Source organism: Diabrotica undecimpunctata, chromosome 3 (assembly GCF_040954645.1).
Source record: "Diabrotica undecimpunctata isolate CICGRU chromosome 3, icDiaUnde3, whole genome shotgun sequence".
Lineage (NCBI taxonomy): Eukaryota > Metazoa > Arthropoda > Insecta > Coleoptera > Chrysomelidae > Diabrotica > Diabrotica undecimpunctata.
In genome coordinates, this window is record NC_092805.1 from 135,025,584 (window position 1) to 135,047,502 (window position 21,919).

General features: G+C 31.2%; 1 protein-coding gene across 1 annotated transcript in view; it reads left to right on the forward strand.

The window, feature by feature from the left end:
* The window catches only part of LOC140436059 (uncharacterized), a 54,944-nt gene that overhangs the window by 13,621 nt on the left and 19,404 nt on the right, over positions 1–21,919 (forward strand). The window contains exons 3-8 of the mRNA XM_072524770.1: positions 4,844–5,003; positions 10,490–10,742; positions 11,280–11,390; positions 12,142–12,244; positions 13,871–14,019; positions 14,094–14,135. Coding sequence (XP_072380871.1) covers positions 4,844–5,003; positions 10,490–10,742; positions 11,280–11,390; positions 12,142–12,244; positions 13,871–14,019; positions 14,094–14,135 — 818 coding nt within the window. The remainder of the gene's footprint in view (positions 1–4,843; positions 5,004–10,489; positions 10,743–11,279; positions 11,391–12,141; positions 12,245–13,870; positions 14,020–14,093; positions 14,136–21,919) is intronic.

A 21,919-nucleotide genomic window follows, 5' to 3' on the forward strand; every position in this document is an offset into this window, starting at 1 on the left:
AATGGTTTTAAATACCAGAATCCGCGAATATAATACATGCGGCACAAAACAGAGAAACCTATGGTCGCCAACCTTCGGTAGAAGACGGCACATAAAGAAGAAGTGATTTTCCAAGCGGGTTTCGTTCCATTGCCCTTTTAGTTGATTTCTGCCAAGGGCTACGGTCTCCAACCCGTAGAGTTACAAACTGCTAGTATACATGTGTTATATATAAGATCAAGGTGTATTTAAAATATATACTAGTATACCAAAAGCGGTTCATACCTGTTGTGTTCTTCTTTAATTTCAGCATCCTGATTTGATTTTCCTAGTTTAATGATACGGCCCAGGTATACATAATATTCAACATTTTCTATGGTATGGGTTTGTATTGTAATGTTGGTCTGGTCCTATCATTATTTTTTTTAATAAAGTTTTGTGTGTGTGGTTGGAAAAATAACCGATTATTAGATTCATTCGTCTAACCAATTTTACTATCATCATCATCCAGCCTTAAAAGTCCACTTATGAGTATAGGCCTCTTTCCAACCCCATCTATCTTGCGCCACTCTCATCCAGTTTTTGTTTTTTCTTCTTATATCGTCAGCCTATCCTATAGGTGGTCGACCGACGCATCTCTTGTCTTTATTCCAATAATCTCTTTGTTCCTACCCTATCTTAACTATATCCTTTCGATGACGGAATTTTACTATAGTTCATTTTTAAATCTACCGCGTCGGAAATTTCATTTAATTGTTGTAACATTTGATTTAGTGCTTGGACATTATCTGTTATTGAAAGTGTCATTTGCAAATCTTAAATGGACTAGGTATGATCCATCGGTGTTTATACCCAGATTGTTCCATTCTAATGTCTTTAAAACATTTTGCTGTAAGTGAATTTAGAGTACAATAGGAGAAACTAAAACGAAAATAGAACACAATTTAATGTGAAAAAACAAAAGTTAATTATTTAGTAATACGAACACTTGAATATGATCAGTATCGCTGTACTTGATATAATAAACAGATCAGAACAAAAAAAAAGATAAAATAGTCAAAGTCACAAAACTGTAAAAAAAGAAATAAAAATGAAAATGTATAAAATTAACATGGAAAAATTATGTTATTGAACTGTTTTCTAATCTTGGAGAAAAACTATAAATAATAAATACCACAGCTGTCCCGGACATCCTTTTAGATAAAATAAAGAAGAATTGAAGATTTCAAAAAAATAATTAATTAGCATATTCATTGAGATAGATTACAACGTATGAGAGAATGCTTAGATGGATATTCAGATATGTTTAACGTCAAGAAGTTAATCAGCCAGTACGAATAATTACTGGTTTGGAAGCTCCTTAGAGAAGTAGGAGAGAAAAACCAAAGAAGACCTGGGGAGTCGCTTAGACGCATGCAAGGAATGTTATGAACTATCAGCGTTCCGAACATAGATCTGCGTCCTAAAAAAATCAGAAAGATGACGTAATGGAAGAAAAAATAAATGGATATGAACTCAGGAAACAATAACTTCTTCTTATTCTTTTTATGTAGACATGACTTTGTCTGTTTTTCAATGTGCTTCCAGTAAGTTGTCGTTCCATCGTTTTCGTGGTCTTCCTACGGATCGTCTTCCTATTGGGGAACCGTCTCTTGCCGTCTTTACTACTCTATTTAATGTCATTCAATTCTTGATGTTTTTCAACTTGCATCTACATCCTATATCAGTACTTATAGCTCTGTTCCATTACTTTTTCTATTATTTATCTGTCTTTCCAGCTTCAATTTACATCTTATTAAATTTGCTGTTATAACCATGCATTTTGTCTTTTTGGGAGAAATTAAGATGTTAAATTGTTTGGCGGTTATATTAAATTGGTACATCATACTTTGTAAATCATCTTCACTTTGAGAGAGTAGTATTCCGTCTTCTGCATAGCAGATTATTTTAAGTTGTTTCTCTCCCATTTGGTATCCTTTTTTAGTTTTTACTTTTTTATTATTTCATCCATAATCAGATCGAACAATAGAGGACTCAGGGAATCTCCCTGTCTTATCACATTGCCAGCTTTCATAGATTGAGTTAGTTAGTAACAATAATGCATGAAAAAATTAAGATATTTGTTACAGCTTGCAGACTAGATGTTTGAAAGGGCCGTAGATACTGCTACCCGAAAAGATCTTTTGTACATACCTTTCATCTAGGTTCAGTCCAAAAGATTAAGGTTATAAAGTAGCCTATTAAAGCCAAATTGTTAAAGACTGTTATCTGGGACATATAGTGAGGGGAAATCGATAGGTAATACTACAACTGATCCTTAAAGGCAAAATAGAAGACCGTAGAGTGTAGGAAGAAAACAGGTTTCTTGGTGAAAAAACATTCGTGAATGGACTCAGATATCAAATGCAGGACAATTATTTCATATGGCAGAAAATCGAGAAGCCTTCGCAATGATAATTCTGATATGGTACGTGAAGAAGAAGAATAAGCCTATTATTTTGCAATAAACGTTTTGGCAAAATTAAGACTTTTTTTCAGGACACTTTTGAACATAAAAATCGGCAGCTAGCACTTCTGATAGTCTGACGTTACGACGATTAACCCTTATTACTACTCATTCCTGTTTTTTTTTGTTATTTTTCACCCGATAGTGTAATAAGTAAGGCTACCTCTTGAGTTTCGAGTTTCTAGTTTTGTGTTAAAGCACACTTATTTTTGATGATATTTAGCTAAGTTCAAAATATTGTTTTAAGACACAATGTTGGGGTAAACCTCTCCGAATATTCAGTCAAATCACTTACTTAATATGATTTAGGCTAACAACAACCAAACTATGTAGAGCAGCAGAGAATAAGACCAAGTTTGCCATGCGATGAGATGTAATCTGTAGTTGTCACTTTCTATAGGCTTTCCAATTTAATTGTGGAGAATCAATTGGCATTAATATTTCTTGATTCTATAGTCAGTGTTCTTAATATGTTTCCTTCATTCTCTCCTCCCTCTGCATTTACAGGAAGATCCCCAGAAAGCGATATCGGTACAGGAAAGCCTACTACAAACAAATTAAAAGACTACACGCAAGACTACTGCAGGCAAAACACGTGATGATGACCTCGTTATAGACTTTCGCTTTTTCAAGATGTGGCTGCTCCTTTTTTGCGGTTTCGAGATGGGAACTTTGTAAACTTACAATAGTATTGGTGTAGAATATTGCGGTTGACGCTAGGAAGTTGACTCACTACTAGCTCAGATGGTCGGAAGGTGAGGCAGTTACTATTTACAAAAATAGCTATCACTATTATCTCCAAGTAGAATTTTTAGCAAACGGCTCTTATATCAGCGTTTTTTGGCAATTGCAGGTTATTGCCTGCGATATTTAAGGATGATTGATTTAAAAATATCCCAGTACTCATTAAGAAGTTTGTCGGCTGCTAAATTTAGAAGTTTAGCAGGCAGAAACGGAACTTTAGTTTTCAGAAGTCTGGTGAGAAGATACCAAGCTAAACTTCTAAATTTAGCAGCCGACGAACTTCTTATTGAGTACTGGGATATTTTTAAATCAATCATCCTTAAATATCGCAGGCAATAACCTGCAATTGCCAAAAAACGCTGATATAAGAGCCGTTCCTAAAAATTCTACTGAAACTGAAACTGAAACGAGGACAAGTCTTGTCCTCGGCGGTGGCATGTCATTTTAAGAATCTTTTTTATCTCTTGCTAAGGCTGTGTATACGGTCTTGTATGGTTGAGATGTTTGCTATGGTCTATTAGTGCTGACGGATAATCATGTCTTTTACCTATGATTCTCATCAGGATTTTTCTTTCTGTGGTCATAATTTGGTTTCATTTGGAGTTTGTTAAGAAAAACGTAGATTCTGGCTCTATATTGCAGAATTGGTATAAATTTTATGTATGATTACTGTCTCTAAATTTACCACTTAATTATTTCAGGAGGTTAGCTCTGTTCTGTACCTTGTTTAGGGTGTTTTCAAGGTTGTCAGTGTTCCATTTCAGCGTTTTCGAGAATTCGACGCCAAAGTTGCATACAGACGGTCTAAATTCAAGCCTTTCTTCATTGAGCTTGATATGGTTGTCCTGTTGTAGTACTGTTACAAATTCAGATTTTAAGGTTTCCACTGTTCCAGTTGAGCGTCATCGAGAATTCGACACCCAAGTAGTATACAAACGGTCTAAATTCCAGCCTTTCTTCATTGATCCTGATAGGGTTGTCCTGTTTTGGTACTGTTAGAGTTTCAGTACTTTAGTGTTACTCTTCATTTGTAGCACCACTTGAATATAAAGACAAGTTGTGTTTGGGTCTTTTTGAATACGGAGCATTCTTTGCAGTTGCCCCGTGGAAGTCCTGTGAAGAGTAGGGCCGTGTCGTCAGCATATATCAGGATACTGAAGCTGTATTGAGAAGTGGGAGGTCACTGTTGTAGACTGTATAAAGGTACAAAACGGCGACTAGTGGTACAACGTTGACCATTATATATGTGCGGCTGTTTATTTGAAATTCCTAAATCCAAAGAAGCACTAAATAAACGGATGGGCAAATGCGCTGTTCTATTTTAGTTTATCGGAATACTTTCTCTTCCCGTTCACGCGAATAGGACCAAAATTTAACCTGCACAAATATAATGGTCGATATATAACAAATCATAAACAACAGCTGTTTTTTTTTGTCGTCTCTTGGCAAACTACTATGCAGATAATTTGGTTAGATATAATAAATTTTTGTATTTAATTATTAATTGGTATTTATACTATATTAATAAAATTACCGAAAAGTTTTTTATTGTAATTATTACATGCTCCTTTTTCAAATTTACACCAAAATATTCCTAAAAACTTTTTGTTTCAGAACTGCAGACAGCGCTTTTCCTTCATAGTTGTTATTACAGCAATGAAGCTGCCAAATATACCATTGATACACACTTTACTGTCAAAACATTATGTCCCGATGTTTTTGGATCCAAAGATGTTAAAAATGATAATTTGCTTCAAATAGCAATGAAAACTGTGTAAGTATAAGAAAAAATGTGTAGTATTTAGATGAAAATCCGTAAAAACGTGATAAAAATATATATTTAAGAAATTTGGACAATTTTAGATTGAGATTATTTACTAAAATATAAAAAAAATATAAGAAATAGTTTTCAAGGTTAGATTTCAAGCTTTATCTATTTAAAGGCATAGTGTTGCTACCCAGATACCTTAAATTCCTTTCAGGACAACCAGATATCCATAGGGAAAGTGTCTTATTGAATTCTAGAGTTTAACGTACCCCAAATTGAGGTTTAAACTAAGGCTGACAAATATTTACTAAAAGTATCGTTACATAAGAATCAGAAAGATAAACAGATAAAAGAGATAAAAACGATGTCGATACAATATAAATAAAATATAATACAATGATATTTCAAATGAACAATATTAAATAGAGTCGTGAATAAAAATTTTAAATAAATATTTTATGTACAAATATAATTATCAGAAATCATCGAACAAAAACAGATAATATTGTCAAGGGAGTTTGACGTCATCTAAACAAAAGAAACGAGTGATTAGAGCATCGCAGTATAATGCTACCACGATATGTGAACCTGAATATTCAGAAGAAGGATTGCAACCGCAACATCAATCAGCAATGCAACCTAAAATAAAGTTAAATATTATATTTATATATTTTTATATTGGATCACGCAACAACTGATTGTAATAAAAATTACATTTTAGTTTTGTTTTGGCATTTTGAATTCCACTCTGGTAAAAAAAGAGACTTTAAAATTTTCGAAAAGGATTTCCGGAGTGAAAGTCTATACTTCAAAACAAACGTAAATCCTAATTTTTATTACATTGAATTGTGGTTAAATCGCATATTAATACAATATTTAAGTTGAACATGCCACAAGAAAATAGTTTTAGGACGTCACTAAAAGTAAAGCTTAATATTAACTTATGCCTAAGCTATACAGATACGGAAAAAAATTATAGTTAGTATTACAAAATTATGTTTTCATTTAATAGACAGAGATCAAAATCATATTTCCCCCTAGTGTTTTCTCCACATTCTGCATCAACGCCCACAATGAAGTGTTATGCCTAGCGACAACCCGAACGTTTCCTTATGAACAGGGTTGTGAACCTGAGAAAAGCATAAAGCAGCAAATGAAGCTATACAAGAAGAACAGCAAAAAAAGTAAAATAGTAATTTTAAAAGATTAAATCTTCTTTCCCACATAACATTCATAACATTGATAAATAGTTATACAACAACAACTACTACTACTGCTGCTGAGAGACAAGAAGAGAAAACAGAAAATAAAAAATAAGCTAAAAGAAATAAAAGAGAATTACAGAAATAAAGAAATACATAGCACCTATAGCAAGGTGCTAGAAAAGAAAAAGAGGAAATAATATAAGCGATGAAGCAGAAATAGCCGAAAGATGGAAAGAGTATTTTGATGAATTACTAAATGGCAATAATAGTCAAACCAAAGAGAATATATGGAAGCAGAAGCAAGAATCGAACACTTAGTAGACATAGAAGATAATTCACCCAGCAAAGAACAAATCGAGGAAATCATAAAAAATCTGAAAAACAACAAATGCCCTGGAAGCGATAACGTAACAGCAGGAATGATGAAATATGGAGGAAAACTGCTTTTGGAAAACTGGATATACAAGATCATAAAGGAGATATGGATAAAAGAACGAATACCAGAAGATTGGAAGGAAGCAATTATTTGTAAATTACAAAAAAAAGGAGACAAAACAGAATGCAGTAATTACAGAGGAGTAGCGTTACTAAATACCGTATATAAAATCCTATCAAAATCCATAAAAGATAAGCTAGAAAAAGAAATTGAAAATATAATAGGCGTATATCAGTGAGGATTTAGATGAGGGAGAAGCACATCGGACCAAGTATGCGTAATCAGAGAATTACAAGCAGAAAGCTATGAACACAACTTACCAACGATAGCGCTATTCATCGACTTCTAGCAAGCATACGATAGACCCCTTAAGGAACTGGGAGTTTCTTAAAAGAGACCCTTGAGGAACTGGGAGTTGGCAGAAAGTTGTGTAACATAATACATCTTACTTTAGAGAATACAGAAAATATAGTCAAAGTAAACAATCAAGCATCGGACAAATTTATAGTAAACGAAGGATTAAAGATTAAGAATATTATTACTCTTGAATTTATGCCTAGAAAAAATATTGCGAGAAGCGAAAATGAATGGAGAAAGACTCCTATATCATAAAAGACACCAAGTTTTGGCATTTTTGGATGATGTAGTGTTGCTGGCAAGAGGAAAAAAGAGGTACAGGAGATAGTACAGAGAATAGTAAAACCAGCAAAGAAAATTGGACTTTACATAAATGAATCAGTTCAGGGATGGTCAAAAGTTTAAAATAGAAGTAAAAGAAAGATCATCACACAAATTCGAAATGGTAGAAAGATTTACATGCCTAGGTGTAATAGTACCACGTAAACCTAAAAAATACAAGCTAGAAGAATGGCAGGCAATAGACAACAGGCAAATGCTCCACGGTTAGTGCAATGTTGAAAAGCAAGTTATTATCAAGAAAGGCAAAAATACAGTTATACAAAACAACTTTACAACCAATAGTAACATACTGCAGTGGAACATGAACAATGACAAAAAATGAACAAAATTTACTGGAGATATGGGAAAGGAAAATCCTGAGGATGATATATGGAGGAATAATAACGGATGGTTTATGGATAAGAAGATCAAATGAGGAGTTAAAGGAATTATATAATCAACCTAATATAATAGGAGTAATAAAGGCACAGAAACTAACATGGCGAGGTCACCTAGAAAGGATGCCAAACACGAGGACTCCAAAAAGGGTACTTAACTACACTATAGCTTTAAAAAAAGAGAAAAGGAAGGCCAAAAAATAGATGGAATTAAGAGGTAAAAAAAGATACGGAAAAAATTGGACTAGAAGGCCAAAAAAGAAAAATTAATAACAAGAAGGAATGGAGAAAAATTACATATCGAGCCAGAGATCTCAGTACATAAAGAAAGGCAAAAATGAAGGAAGAACAAACTTTTCAAGCCATGGACCTCTAAGGCCTTTAGTGCTATTGTTTATATATATATATATATATATATATATATATATATACATATATATATATATATATATATATATATATATATATATATATATATATATATATATATATATACTACAAACCTGTTTCCTAAATTGGTGAATTTCTGGGATTTCAATATTAAAGGGCAAGTCCAGATGATAACCTTCACCATTCTCTACCAAGTTCAGTCACATTATCTGCAAAAGCATACAAATGTTCGGGAAAAAGTAAAACATGTCAGCACTAGAGGGAATATTCTTTTTCGTTTTGGGGTCAATCATTTCTCCATAGTTTAGAATTCTCAGACACTTAAATGCTTGGCGATCCCTGTCGTTAAAAGGACTTCTTCTAACAACAAGTGTCAAATGTGTAATAGTAGATTTATCTGTGCTTTCGTCAACAAGTATTGAAAAATTATTGTTTTGTAGCTTTTCTACCAGGTTTTCTTCTGCTGTTTCTCGTGTTACATTTATAATGATCGCTCTAGCTTTTGTACTAATCATCGATAGCATATTAATTTTGTCAAATGAAAAGCGATATTAAAAGAGTGGTTGTGATCAGCAATAAAACAATCCATATATAGTATTTTTAACAACTTTTTTGGTAGCGAAATTACACGAAATTACCAAAGTTCTTCATATTAATACACTCACCGGCACGAAAAACGGAGCACTTGCATTTTTAAAATAAAAACTTAAAATTTTAATTCTCGTTAAACTTTTATTATTATAATAACGTAAACACAAACGAAACAAACTGTTTTAAGTAATTTCTAACAAAACTTAAGCACTTATCCGAAAAAAAATGTATAAAAAATCAGAAATAAACAATGCACTATTCTTATCACTTTTAAAAGTGCAAAGGTAGCTGTTGGTATTCTATTGTTATTCTTTTGTTCTTGTTAATGTGAGTAAACTCTTAAGTCGAATCAAGCGTCAAACACGGCTTGAAGTTGAATTGCATTGATTTATTCTCAAGAATTATGGTTGTAAATCCCGAAACACCGGCTGCTATTGATGCGTTGGTTCAAGACGGAAGAAGTGAGCGATATGTTGCTCAAAAGTATCAAATATTCAATAGTACCGTATGCACCGTATTTCTACACGTAACTGTCTGTTCAATGTGCCTCCCATTAGTTATCGTTATATCGTTTTTGTGATCTTTCTACTTGTTGAGAATTCCATGGGTACAAAGAGTTACTAATGTTGAGGTACTTCGTCGCATATGTAAACAAAAAGAATTACTAAGAATAATCAAAGAGAGGAAAATGCAATACTTGGGTCATGTGTTGAGAGGCGAAAGATACGAATTACTTCAAGTTATACTGGAAGGAAAAGTACAGGGCAAAAGATCAGTAGGAAGACGCCAGAACTCGTGGCTGAAAGACCTGAGGAGATGGTTCGACCGCTGATCCGCAGAAATCTTTCGGGCAGCAGTTTCCAAAACTACAATTGCCATTTGGATCGCCAACCTTCGAAAGGAGACGGCGCCATGAGAAGAAGATCTTCCTACTGATCGTCTTCCTATTGGGGAACCGTCTTATGCCGTCTTTACTATTCTATTTGACGTCATTCTTCTTATATGATCATTCCATTCTACTTTTTTATTTCTGACCAGTCCTTGATGTTCTCCACCTTGCATATACGTTGTATATCTGTACTTCTATCTATGTCCCACAGTGTTTTGCCTCTCATTTTTGATCTCTGCTATTTCTAACATTCTTTTTGTCCTCTCTGTGTCAGGTCGTGTTTCTGTTGCGTATTTCATTATTGGTCTGATAACTGTTTCGTAAATTCTACCTAATTTATTTCTCCATATTTCTTTATTCAGGCAACCTGCGGCTCTGTTTGCTTTATTCACTTGATCTTTCACTTCTGTTTCGAGCTTTCCGTAGTTATATATTACAAATTTAACTTTATAATACAATAAAATATGCCTTATTATTACTGGAATACTTCAGGAACTGGTAAATTTACACAAATAAAAAGTTGTTTAATTTCTGAATAGTGAATTAAAACTGCTTCAGAGAAGGTCATCACATTGATGCTACTACTTTTCGTTGAAAATTTTAAAGCGATAAATTTTTACCCCACAAAAGTTGAAGGTAGGTAAATCATTTTATTCAGAAAGTGTATTCTAGAAATAAAAATAATTTGGCTTACGAATTTTTCTAAAATCGTAATAATAGTGTCGATAATTGACAGATTAAATTAATATGGACAACACTGTGTAAACGAAGTTTTTATATGATCATTGACAAGACCAAAAACCTAAAAAGATTTTTTGTTGTAAATAACTTTTTTGTCTTTTGTTTTTTCATTAACTTTACCTACCTAAAATATTTAAAAACATTAAAAATATATATTTTTTTAGATTTGTTGGTCCTGTTCCTAAACCTCCACAATCAAATGATATAATACTCTTCGGAAAGTTAATGGATTTCAATCCAGACAACTATACGCTCGCACCCCAAGTGAATTTATTTGATTTGGCAACCATAATGTACTATTTGGAAAATGGGCCAGCCGATGGTGTTCATATTGTGCTAGATATGAAGGGAGTCGTTTTTGCGCATTTTCTTAAACTTAATCCAGTTGTTATCAAGAAATTTCTGTATTATTTACAGGTAAGTTTAATCTTTTTGGATCGCTATGTGATTAAAATTGGTAAACGCATGCATAACTACTCATAAATATGCATGGTTGGTTGCACTCAGTTCAGAAAAGGAGAAAAAGATACGGAAACGAAAGAAAAAAGTGAATAAATAGAATAAAAAAAAATAAATGACTGGAGTTTGCGAGAGCTACATTTGGCTACAAAAGGAAACAACACTTTGTTTCTTTTGAAAAGTCTTGAAAATAATGTAATTATCAAGGAATCATGATGCACTAAAAATAAATTTACGTAATTATTATATTTACTTAGAATAATGCCATATTATAGGTACATACTCGAATTTCTAAATAATTTGAAGGGACAAGTGCCTGAACATAAGCAACCAACATTACGCTAGAGCAACACTTAAATGTTAAATGTATTAACTATAAAAAGAGGTAAAAACTCTTTTAATAAACAAAAGTTATGAAAATTTATCCCAACACTGTATAGTGTAGGCACATGTTATATATATTTTAAAATATGTTAACATTAAAAATATTTTTAGGAAGGAATGCCGATAAGACTAAAGACACTTCATTTTATTAATATTGTATCATTTATGGATAAAATTTTAGCCCTAATGAAACCGTTTATGAAGAAAGAACTAATTGATTCGGTAAGTACCTATGTCAAGTAATTTCCAATAATTTATGTCATTATATCGTTATTATGATTGTGCCATTATTTATAATGGCACAATCTATGCGTACATTGTTACTATTAAGTATACAAAATATTATAAAAGAGTAGAAAGGCTAAAATATACATTAGATGATAAGATCACTAGGTACGGATCCTGTTTAGTGTAACCCATTTCTTACGATTCAAAGCAAAACCTAGAACGAATTGATCAGATTGGATCAATACAGTTATTGGAGGTATTGTGTTCAGATCCCATCCATTGTTTCAATACTTGTTTGTTCCGGCATTATACAATATTAAAAGGTGTGGGTTTCTTGACTTAAGTCAGTTCTTTACGAAATCAGGAATATCTTATTTTGTTGAGCTTCTTTTCGGCGAATATCAAGCGGAACTGTTTGTGATGGTAAGCCATTGCAATTAGGTGAAGTTGGATATCGGTATTTAATATGTAAATCTATATAGAAACAGAGCATTTTTACTACAGACCCATAAAATGTTCCACAAAGTTTCCAGATAATATTTATTTATTTTATTATTATTATGGAGTCACCAGACTTCAATTTTGCTATGACTAGAACAAAGTCTACATCTTTTAACATATTCTACCATAACTTATAAATTTGGCATTAAAGTTTCATCTATGTTTTCTATTACTATCTATTTAGTGTCGCAGATTAAATCACTGGGGAGGTTTGTTTTTAAATTTATTTACTATAATTTTTTAGCTACATCTTCATACGGATGCTGAATCTGCATTTAAATATATCCCTAAAGAAATGTTTCCTCAAGAATATGGAGGACCTTGTGAGTCATCAGAAATAATACAAGGTAAATTTTTATTCAGATATTAGTCATAGTTCTTAAAAGATTTTTAAAAAATATGATAATAAATACGGCTTAAATAATCACTATCAATTTGCTGTGATCATTATATTTTTTGACAAACCGGAATATATCAAAACTTAGAATAATTTTACAATGTACTATAGATTTTGCAAAAAAAAATTCACTTAATGGATAAAAAAACACCATTAATGGATTGTCGGAAAATATTGTCGTACTTTTTTTTTCGACTGTTACTGCAGAAGTTCGCTTACAGTGTCCCACCAATACATCTAACACTGAAAACAGAGACCGATGGAGAAAATTTGTTAGGAGTATTGTTAGAAATCACAATCCTCGGTAATGGAAAAACGACAAGAGGGAGAGAGAGAGATACAAAACATTACATGTTTAAATTTTGTGAATTTAAATCTTGTGAATTTATTGTGAAGAACGTCGGAACGTGTCGATATAAATAATAAAAGCTACGGTCACTCTATTTCGGAAACACCTAAGGGTGCAATACTAGCCTCCATATCCAATAGCATACAGACGACCTATTCCCCGTTAACCCCAGAATCAGCCATAAAATATGCGTCTCATCCCTATTTCCCACACATTACGAACAAGCTTACTAAGCTATTCAAAAACTTACCCGTCAAAATATCCCTAAAAAATACCAAAACCGTTGGAAAGTTATTCTGTAAGTCTAAAACTCCACTAAGGTCGTTAGAGCACACGAATGTTGTCTATCAGATACCCTGGCCTCTTGTGCCCTTGCACAACATGCCATTTCCACCAAACGTCACATTGACTTCACAAATATCACAATGCTGGCGAAACAAAATAACCATCAGAAACGCTCCTTTATTGAAATGTGTGAGATCCTCAAGAACCCATCTGCAATAAACAAAAGAACCGACATCGACAATTTGAGCCAGGTTTACTACTCTCTCATCTTACGAAATATATAATACCAATTATCTCTATAGTTAAAATGTGGCTTATTGTCCATTTAAAATAATAACAAAATCACCCCATAATTCCAAATTTAAAAAAATCAAATATTTCCGCCAACAAATCCACCCGTCGAACTAATTATTCAACGAACCCAGTAGAAATTAATAATTGTGTCTCAAGCCCTCACACGGATTGGAATTTCGTTGACATAATATCGCCCTTAAATTTTCGGTATTGCGTCGCGTCGTTTGGGTAGATTGCAACAAATGCTTGGTTTGTCTTCATTGGATCAACATCCCTAAATGAAGCCAAACGTCGTTTTAAGTATCTAAATCTTGTGTTTGTATGTTTTTTGAGTTGTAAGTTATGAACTATAACACCTGTATATCTTATAAACTCATTTTCATCTATTGTTATTTTAGAGAACTGATGAAGCCTTAGAAATATAAGGCGAAACGTCTTCAATTAAACTAATGAAATAGTCGACTCCCCTTTTTTTTATTTACCAACCTGAATGACCGATTAAACCTCTGAATTCACTAGTTGAATACCTTTAAAATATAAATTGACGGTCGTAGTCTCTATAAATATATATATATATATATATATATATATATATATATATATATATATATATATATATATTATACATAAATAATACACTATTTTTAGAGAAAATTAGAAGTAAAATTATGGACAACGCAGATTTTGTAACTCATCTGACTAATCAAGTTGTTGATGAATCCAAAAGACAAGGAAAGCCAAAGAACGCAGGAGATTTATTCGGTGTTGAAGGAAGCTTCAAAAAACTAGAAGTCGACTAGAAGTTACTTTATTTTTTTTTGTTTTTGTTATCAGGTTTGTGTTTATTTTTAAATTATATTGTTGTTTGTAGTATTGTGTTTTTATTTGTATGAAACCTAAAAAGATGACTAAGGTAAGAACACCAATAACGTGATGGTTATACCCCTATAAATTATCATCTACGATATATTTAACTTTCTATTTTCTTGTCGCGTATACGGAACTTAAATCGCATGCTAAACACAAAAAAGACTAACATCCTACTTAAAAATCAATCATAGAGAGCAATAAGACCCTACTTGACAGTTGAAAACTTTGAAAAAGTAGATAGCTTTATCTACAATGAAATTAACATCACAAAGGACAACATAGACGATACAGCATTTAGCAGAAGAATTATCCTAGCGAATAAGGCATACCTTGCAATAAACCAGATATTTAAATCACAAGACGTACATCAAATAATAAGATACAAAGACCATAATCCGAGCGATAGTGAGCTATGGATGTAAAACTTGGATATTGACTCAAAAATTGAACAATGAACGTTTGATTTCATGGTTCCTGAGTTAAACTTATGTTTCACTTCCCTACTTTTAGAACTGTTTTAGAGTTATTCTTTGTAAATTTTCTATGAATGTAAGCTCATTTAACTAATTTCAGAGATAAACTGATGATGTGTATGGATTCGTCTACCAAACGTCTTCAATAAAGGAAAAAGTGGCAAGTTTCTTTTGTTTTTCTTCTCCAAACTGTGACCGATAACCTTCCAACAAGTATCCTGTGAACTACATATTGTATCAAAATTGACGGTATATATATATATATATATATATATATATATATATATATATATATACATATATAATTCCTTTATTCTCCATAGGCCCAAATGGCTCTGAAATGGATAGCTTTCGGGATCTAGTCAGGATGGCAGAGGGTGCTCAGAATCTGCGAAGTCTAAACCGCTATCCAAATAAAACAACAACGCTTTATATAGCGATGTATAACTGCTATAATGTAGGAACGAGTGAAAATGAAAGCATTCACTCGTATATTCGCGAGGAACCGCAAAGTGGGCGACGCCTGGTGGAAGCTTTCAAAAGCATCTACTTCGGGAAAACATTGAAATTGTCATTAATTTGTATACATATTAGCGACCGGTTTATATTGTAATTAACAATGACTTTGACTTCAAAAAACTATTGCAGTGTTTCTCAATGTTCATCCTATTATAATTCACAAAAAAAATTCCATACATAAGTTTCCGCTTGACGAGAATATGAGAAAAATTTGGCAGACCTATAACCAAGTAATAGTATAGTGGAGCTGTGATAAGTATAACGGAGCTGTTTCGAGCCGCAGCGAGCAAGGTCATGATTGCCAATATGATTTCCAACATCCGAAACGGATAGGAACCAGAAGAAGAAGAAGATAACCAAGTACATGACTGTGCAGTTTACATTTTACTGAGAACGATTACTTTCCAAATAAGTGTTGATTAAAATATTATTTATATTTTAATATATTTATATCTAATTTACTTTATAGTAACACTTGAAACTAAATTGAGAAGACTGAAAAATGCTGTTCCATCAGCTAAATTGCCCCAAAGGTATCATGAAGTTATTAGTAGAAAACGTAGACGTAATTTACAAAATATAAGGTGGCCAGCTCCAAAAACTGCCTCACCCTCAACTAAAGATCTCTGCCGACCTTGCAACCACAACCTACAAAAATGTAAATTTTACTTTCTGTGTTTCAGACATATTGTAAAAAAACAAACATTTAATTTTATTTTTATTCAGGTTTGGGAGTCAATTACCGCATGTATAAACATGAATCACAAACAAATAAACTTTGAAGAACGTACTCCAACTTTTACTTTGGCAAAACACACTTGTAAATGATTTATATTAAACGTTTTATAGCTTCGAGATCAAATGACAAAATGATTTGTTTTCCCGAAGTTATCGTCCATCTTTGAAATCTTGAGCGCCCCCTGTCGGAATTGGTGTCAATAAAAGATTTATTGACTCCAACAAACCAAAAATCTATATTGGTTAACTATTTATTATCTCGAGCTTTCAATTGTGTTTACATTTATATATTATCAAGAGCTGCTAAAAAAGACAAAATATCTTACAAAGTTTAACTAGAAAGAAAAAAATTTTTGTTAACTCACCAACTAAAATTAGTTTGGTTAATAAAATTGCTGCAAATGCATTTCAAAAAGAATTAATACAAAAATGTCCTTATCTAATAAATGCTTCCCTGAAATTTTAATATAATTTTGAAAACATTTTCTTAACACAAAAACAATTAAATTTATAAATATTTTAAAGGAGCGACCAATTACAAATAAGCCTCAATGCCAACTTAAAATTTTTACTTTTGACCATTATATTGTCAAAAATAACATTTTGTTTAAAAATTCTTTTTTGTTTGGTAACAAAAAAGAAAAAGATTTATTTACCATTGATAGATGTATAAAAAAATGTAACAGATATATGGAAAATTAAATGAAAATGTGATATTTTTCAAGTTTCATATATAAATTATAAAGAAATAATATAATTATAAATTTAGCTTAGATTTTGAATTTCTGATCTTTTGTTTAAATTATTATCACTTTTGCTAATACAAACCATTTCCAAAAAAGTCCTTTTGAATTTATTACTTTCACTACATAAAATTTTAATGTTATCAAAATCCATAATATGGTCTTTATCGATTACATGCTCTGCCAAAGCACAATATGGTTTTTTAATTCTGCAATCACTTTTGTGAGAAATAATGCGATTTGAAAGATTTCTTCCGGTCTTACCAACATACTCAGCTTCACACTGAGTACAACTAATGCTGTATACTACATTCGTTTTTTCAAATTTGTCTATAGGATATTTAGTTTTGGAATATAAAGATGAAATAGTTTTGATGTTCTTTGTTGCTATTTTTATATTGTCAATAACCTTTAGTGTTTGTATTAATTTAGGTGTTAATGATGGTATAAAAGGTAGTGAATGATAATAGATGTTCTGATTGTTAGATACAACGTTTTGAGATTTAGTAAAAAATGGTGTTAAGTTATTTATATTAACAGTATTAGAAAAAAGCATCCTATGTAGCATCTTTGGAGGATAAGAGTTTTCAATTAAAATATTCTTTAACAATTGAAGATATTCATGTAGATAATCTGGATGAGAAAGCTTTAAAACACGTTCTTTTAATCCTGTTCACTACAACTAGTGAGTGAACTAGAAGTGACTAGTGAGTGTAGTAGTGTCTGGGGGCTCAGGAGACTGAGACCTTGGAAGCCCTGAAGAAGACATCAGAGAGGATGTCGAAAGCTCGGCAAAATGGATATCGACGCTGTTGAACGCGGAAGACCGGTGAGTTTAATATTAATTTTTATAATAGTATTAATCTTAGCTCTAAGTTTAATTGTGGAAATTCCTTAACTAACCGCGGAAATCTTTCCGAACAACATATATATATATATATATATATATATATATATATATATATATATATATATATATATCTATATATATATATATATATATATATATATATCTATATATATATATATATATATATATATATATATATATATATTGACAATATAAAAATAGCAACAAAGAACATCAAAACTATTTCATCTTTATATTCCAAAACTAAATATCCTATAGACAAATTTGAAAAAACGAATGTAGTATAAAGCATTAGTTGTACTCAGTGTGAAGCTGAGTATGTTGGTGAGACCGGAAGAAATCTTTCAAATCGCATTATTTCTCACAAAAGTGATTGCAGAATTAAAAAACCATCTTGTGCTTTGGCAGAGCATGTAATCGATAAAGACCATATTAGGGATTTTGATAACATTAAAATTTTATGTAGTGAAAGTAATAAATTCAAAAGAACTTTTTTGGAAATGGTTTGTATTAGCAAAAGTGATAATAATTTAAACAAAAGATCAGAAATTCAAAATCTAAGCAAAATTTATAATTAATTTATAATTTTCCATATATCTGTTACATTTTTTCAGACATCTATCAATGGTGAATAAATCTTCTTCTTTTTTGTTACTAAACAAAAAAGAATTTTTAAACAAAATTTTATTTTTGGCAATATAATTGTCATAAGTAAAAATTTTAAGTTGGCATTTATGACATTGAGGCTTATTTGTAATTGGTCGCTACTTTAAATTATTTATAAATTCAATTGTTTTTGTGTTAAGAAAATGTTTTCAAAATTATATTAAAATTTCAGGGAAGAATTTATTAGATAAGGACATTTTTGTATTAATTCTTTTTGAAATGTATTTGCAGCAATTTTATTAACCAAACTAATTTTATTTGGTGAGTTAACAAAAAAGTTTTTTCTTTCTAGTTCAACTTTGTAAGATATTTTGTCTTTTTTAGCAGCTCTTGATAATAATTGTAAGCACAATTAAAAGCTCGAGATAATAAATAGTTAACCAAGTACTTCTTTTTTCTTACTATTATATATATATATATATATATATATATATATATATATATATATATATACATATATATATATATATATATATATATATATATATATATATATATATATGTATATGCGAATGAGACCTTACCTTCAAGACTCAACATTTGAGATAAAAAAACAATTACAAATGGATTTACTTCAAAACTGTCGTTGATAAACATTTTATTTCGATTGTTTCTAGTTGTTAGATTATGTAGCAAACATATATTTAAGTTTCTGTAATTTCGTAATTATTCTACAAATACTTGTAATTAAAAGTTACTGGTAAAGTCATTTGCAATGTCCTGTTAATAATGGATCATTAAGGTTTGGTTTTAAATTTATTTGCGAATTGTTTTATTCGATCTCGAGATTTCAGCAACTATAGTCGGTGATTTTACTTGGAATACTTTTCTTACTATAATCAAAAGGTAAGTGCTCATATTTTCATTTAGAGTATCTTGTAAGAACTTCATTCGTTTAGAAATAAGTATTTTGATGTTTTTGTTGTGCGAAAATGATCAAAATAAGTACAATAAATCTAGAAATAGATTACTGAATTCTGTCGACCACTTAACTAAAAGTTTTTGATAAACTGTAGAAATCGTCTTACTCTTATTAAAGTATTTATACTCGTATTTTTCTTACAATCATAAAACCTAAAATTAAAATTTGAAGAAATTCGAAGCCTAAAAATACTTAATTTTACGTAGTTACCAAACAACAGTTTTTCATACATGACACACTTTCTAGCTGTTTTTTTTATTGAATTTAATTATTGTTACCATACAATGCTGGTGAGACAAACAATTTTCGATGGACTAATATCCTAATAAATTTTTAAAAATAGTTGTAACTGGATTATCTTCGTCAGCGAGAACTTATAATCCATGGATTTTTCAAAATCACATTGATCTGATTAATTAATTTTATCAATTTGAAATGGAATTCCAGACAGTTAGAACTTCAGAAAAGACATAACATTAAAGAAACCTCAATATTTAACTATTTATTGTGAGGTTCATTAAAGTTAATTTCTTGTGCGTTTAAATGCACTTCTAGCTTTCTCTAATCGAATTTTGCCTTCTAGACCAATCAATTAACAAATAAGAATTTTTTCGTCATAACTGTATAGACAGATTTGACAGTTAAAATGTGTAGTATGTGATATTACAGTACACAAATTGAAATATGCTAAATTAAAATTACTCCAGTCGTCAGAGACAAAAATGCCATTGAACCTGTAATAATCACACGAACAAGCTGAATTTTTACAAAAATGTCAATTTTAGGACGCTAAAAGATGCAAAAAAGTTTACCACTTTTACCTCCGTGCTTTCCCATAAAACGGGGGAAAAACGGAAAAAAATCTATTTACCAAGAATCTGTCCGCCATTGAAAAAAATGTTTCAAATAAAAAGTGTAGGTAAGATAATTTTGAACAAAAACGTTTATTAACATTTTTTGTGTAGAATGAACCGTTCTCTTAGAAACGATTGAAGCGATCGGATATTTTAAATTTCAGTTACGCACGCGAAATAAATCTCAATAAAATTTGTATCAGCTCGACTGTAAAAATTCAATATCTTTTGATTCGAGTGTCCTATCGGCAAAAACCAAGATGCGTTTTAAAAATAAAGAGTGCAGTTTTCGTATGCAATTTTTGTATTTTTCCGCAAATAAACTCGATTTTTGCGATGTTTTATTATTCTCATGAGATCAATGCAATATATCCCTTTCACTGACCAACCACTATTAAGTTTTCATAACTAGAACCTAACCTTCAAAACCTATAGCATGATATTTTAGTTTTGAGTTTTTGCAACAAATGTGAGGCATTTAAAATATGCTTAAAAACGCTGAATTTAAACTTTCACATTACACACGACCTAAAACGTTCAAAACTGCTCTTTTTTAATTACACTAGTTCGTTTTTCAAAAGTACTTAACTTCTGCTATAAATCACACCTAAAACCGTTTTCTTCTACTTTTTTAGTCATATTTCAAATGCCTTATTTTTGTTGCCACAACTCAAAATTTAAATTTCATGTTATTGGTTCTGAATAATGGTCACCAAAAATGAAAATTTCACTACGACCTGTCAATGCAAGTAATAAATTTTATTGATCTGACGAGAATCGTAAAAAATGGCAAAAATCGCGCTAAAAGTTTATTTATTGAACAGCTTAATAGAAACTGACTTCATTTGCGCAAAATAAAAAAAGTGCATGCGAAATCTGCACTCTTTTTCAAAATCACCTTTAAAACGCATTTTAATTTTTGTCAATAGGACACTCTGATCAAAAGATATCGATTTTTTAACGTCGAGTTGATACATATTTTATTTAACATTGATTTCGCGAGCGGAAGTGACATTCAAAATCACCGGTCGCTTCAAACGTTGTCTCTGAGAGAACGGTTCATTCTACGCAAAAATTACTAATAAACGGTTTGGTTTTTACTCCAATACGAGGGGGGTTTTAAGGGGAAGCAAAGAGGTTAAAGTAGTAAACTTTTTTACATATTTTATGGGATCCCAAAATTGATATTCTCGGCAAAATTCAGCTTGTTTGTATAATTTTTAGGGGTCAACTCTCTGACGTCGGGACTAAAATGAATTAAAAGATTTATATGCTGATTCAAATATTTTTGGAAGGTGGCATAAGTTACAATATATGTATAATTGTATATACTGCAATTCGTTATATCAAACTATTTCCGAAATTAATAAATTATTTTCATTAATTCTCTCATCACCACCACTTCTGTCTCAAAGGAACGGGATTTCTCTTATCTCAAAAGAATCAAAACGTATTGTCGAAACACCATGAAACAAGAGAGAATGCCAAGCTTGTCTCAAATGTCAATAAAAAAAAACTTTTAAAATCTCTCCAAAACTCTAATAAATTTTACCATGGCGTTATAACCTATTTTGCTACTTACAAACAACGTAGACTAGTGTTATTCTAGCTTCAGGAGCTTTTCAGTTCCTGAAGCTAGAAAACTACGTAGTTTACTACTAAATAATATATAACTATAGTATATTATAATATGTCATTGTACCTTATATATAATTGTATCCACGGTGCCTCGTGCTAATGGCCGAAGCTGTCACAAGCACGTTAAATTAAATAAAAAAAATTTATAGACATGTTTAAGTTCTAAATTTATTAAAAAAAAAACAACAAAAAACAAAAAATCTCCGATGATGATTAAAGCCTTTTCATTATCTATCTGAGGAGACAAAAATTCCTGCCACGAGCTGCCACTGTTTTCATGGATTTTCCGTTGAAGCAAGCAAGCAAGCAATTTAATTAAACCCAGCCTGTGAGAAATGTTCACCCCTAAGAATTACGTTCGGGTGTAACAATTCATTGGAGCGAGGTGTATTAACTCGAGTAA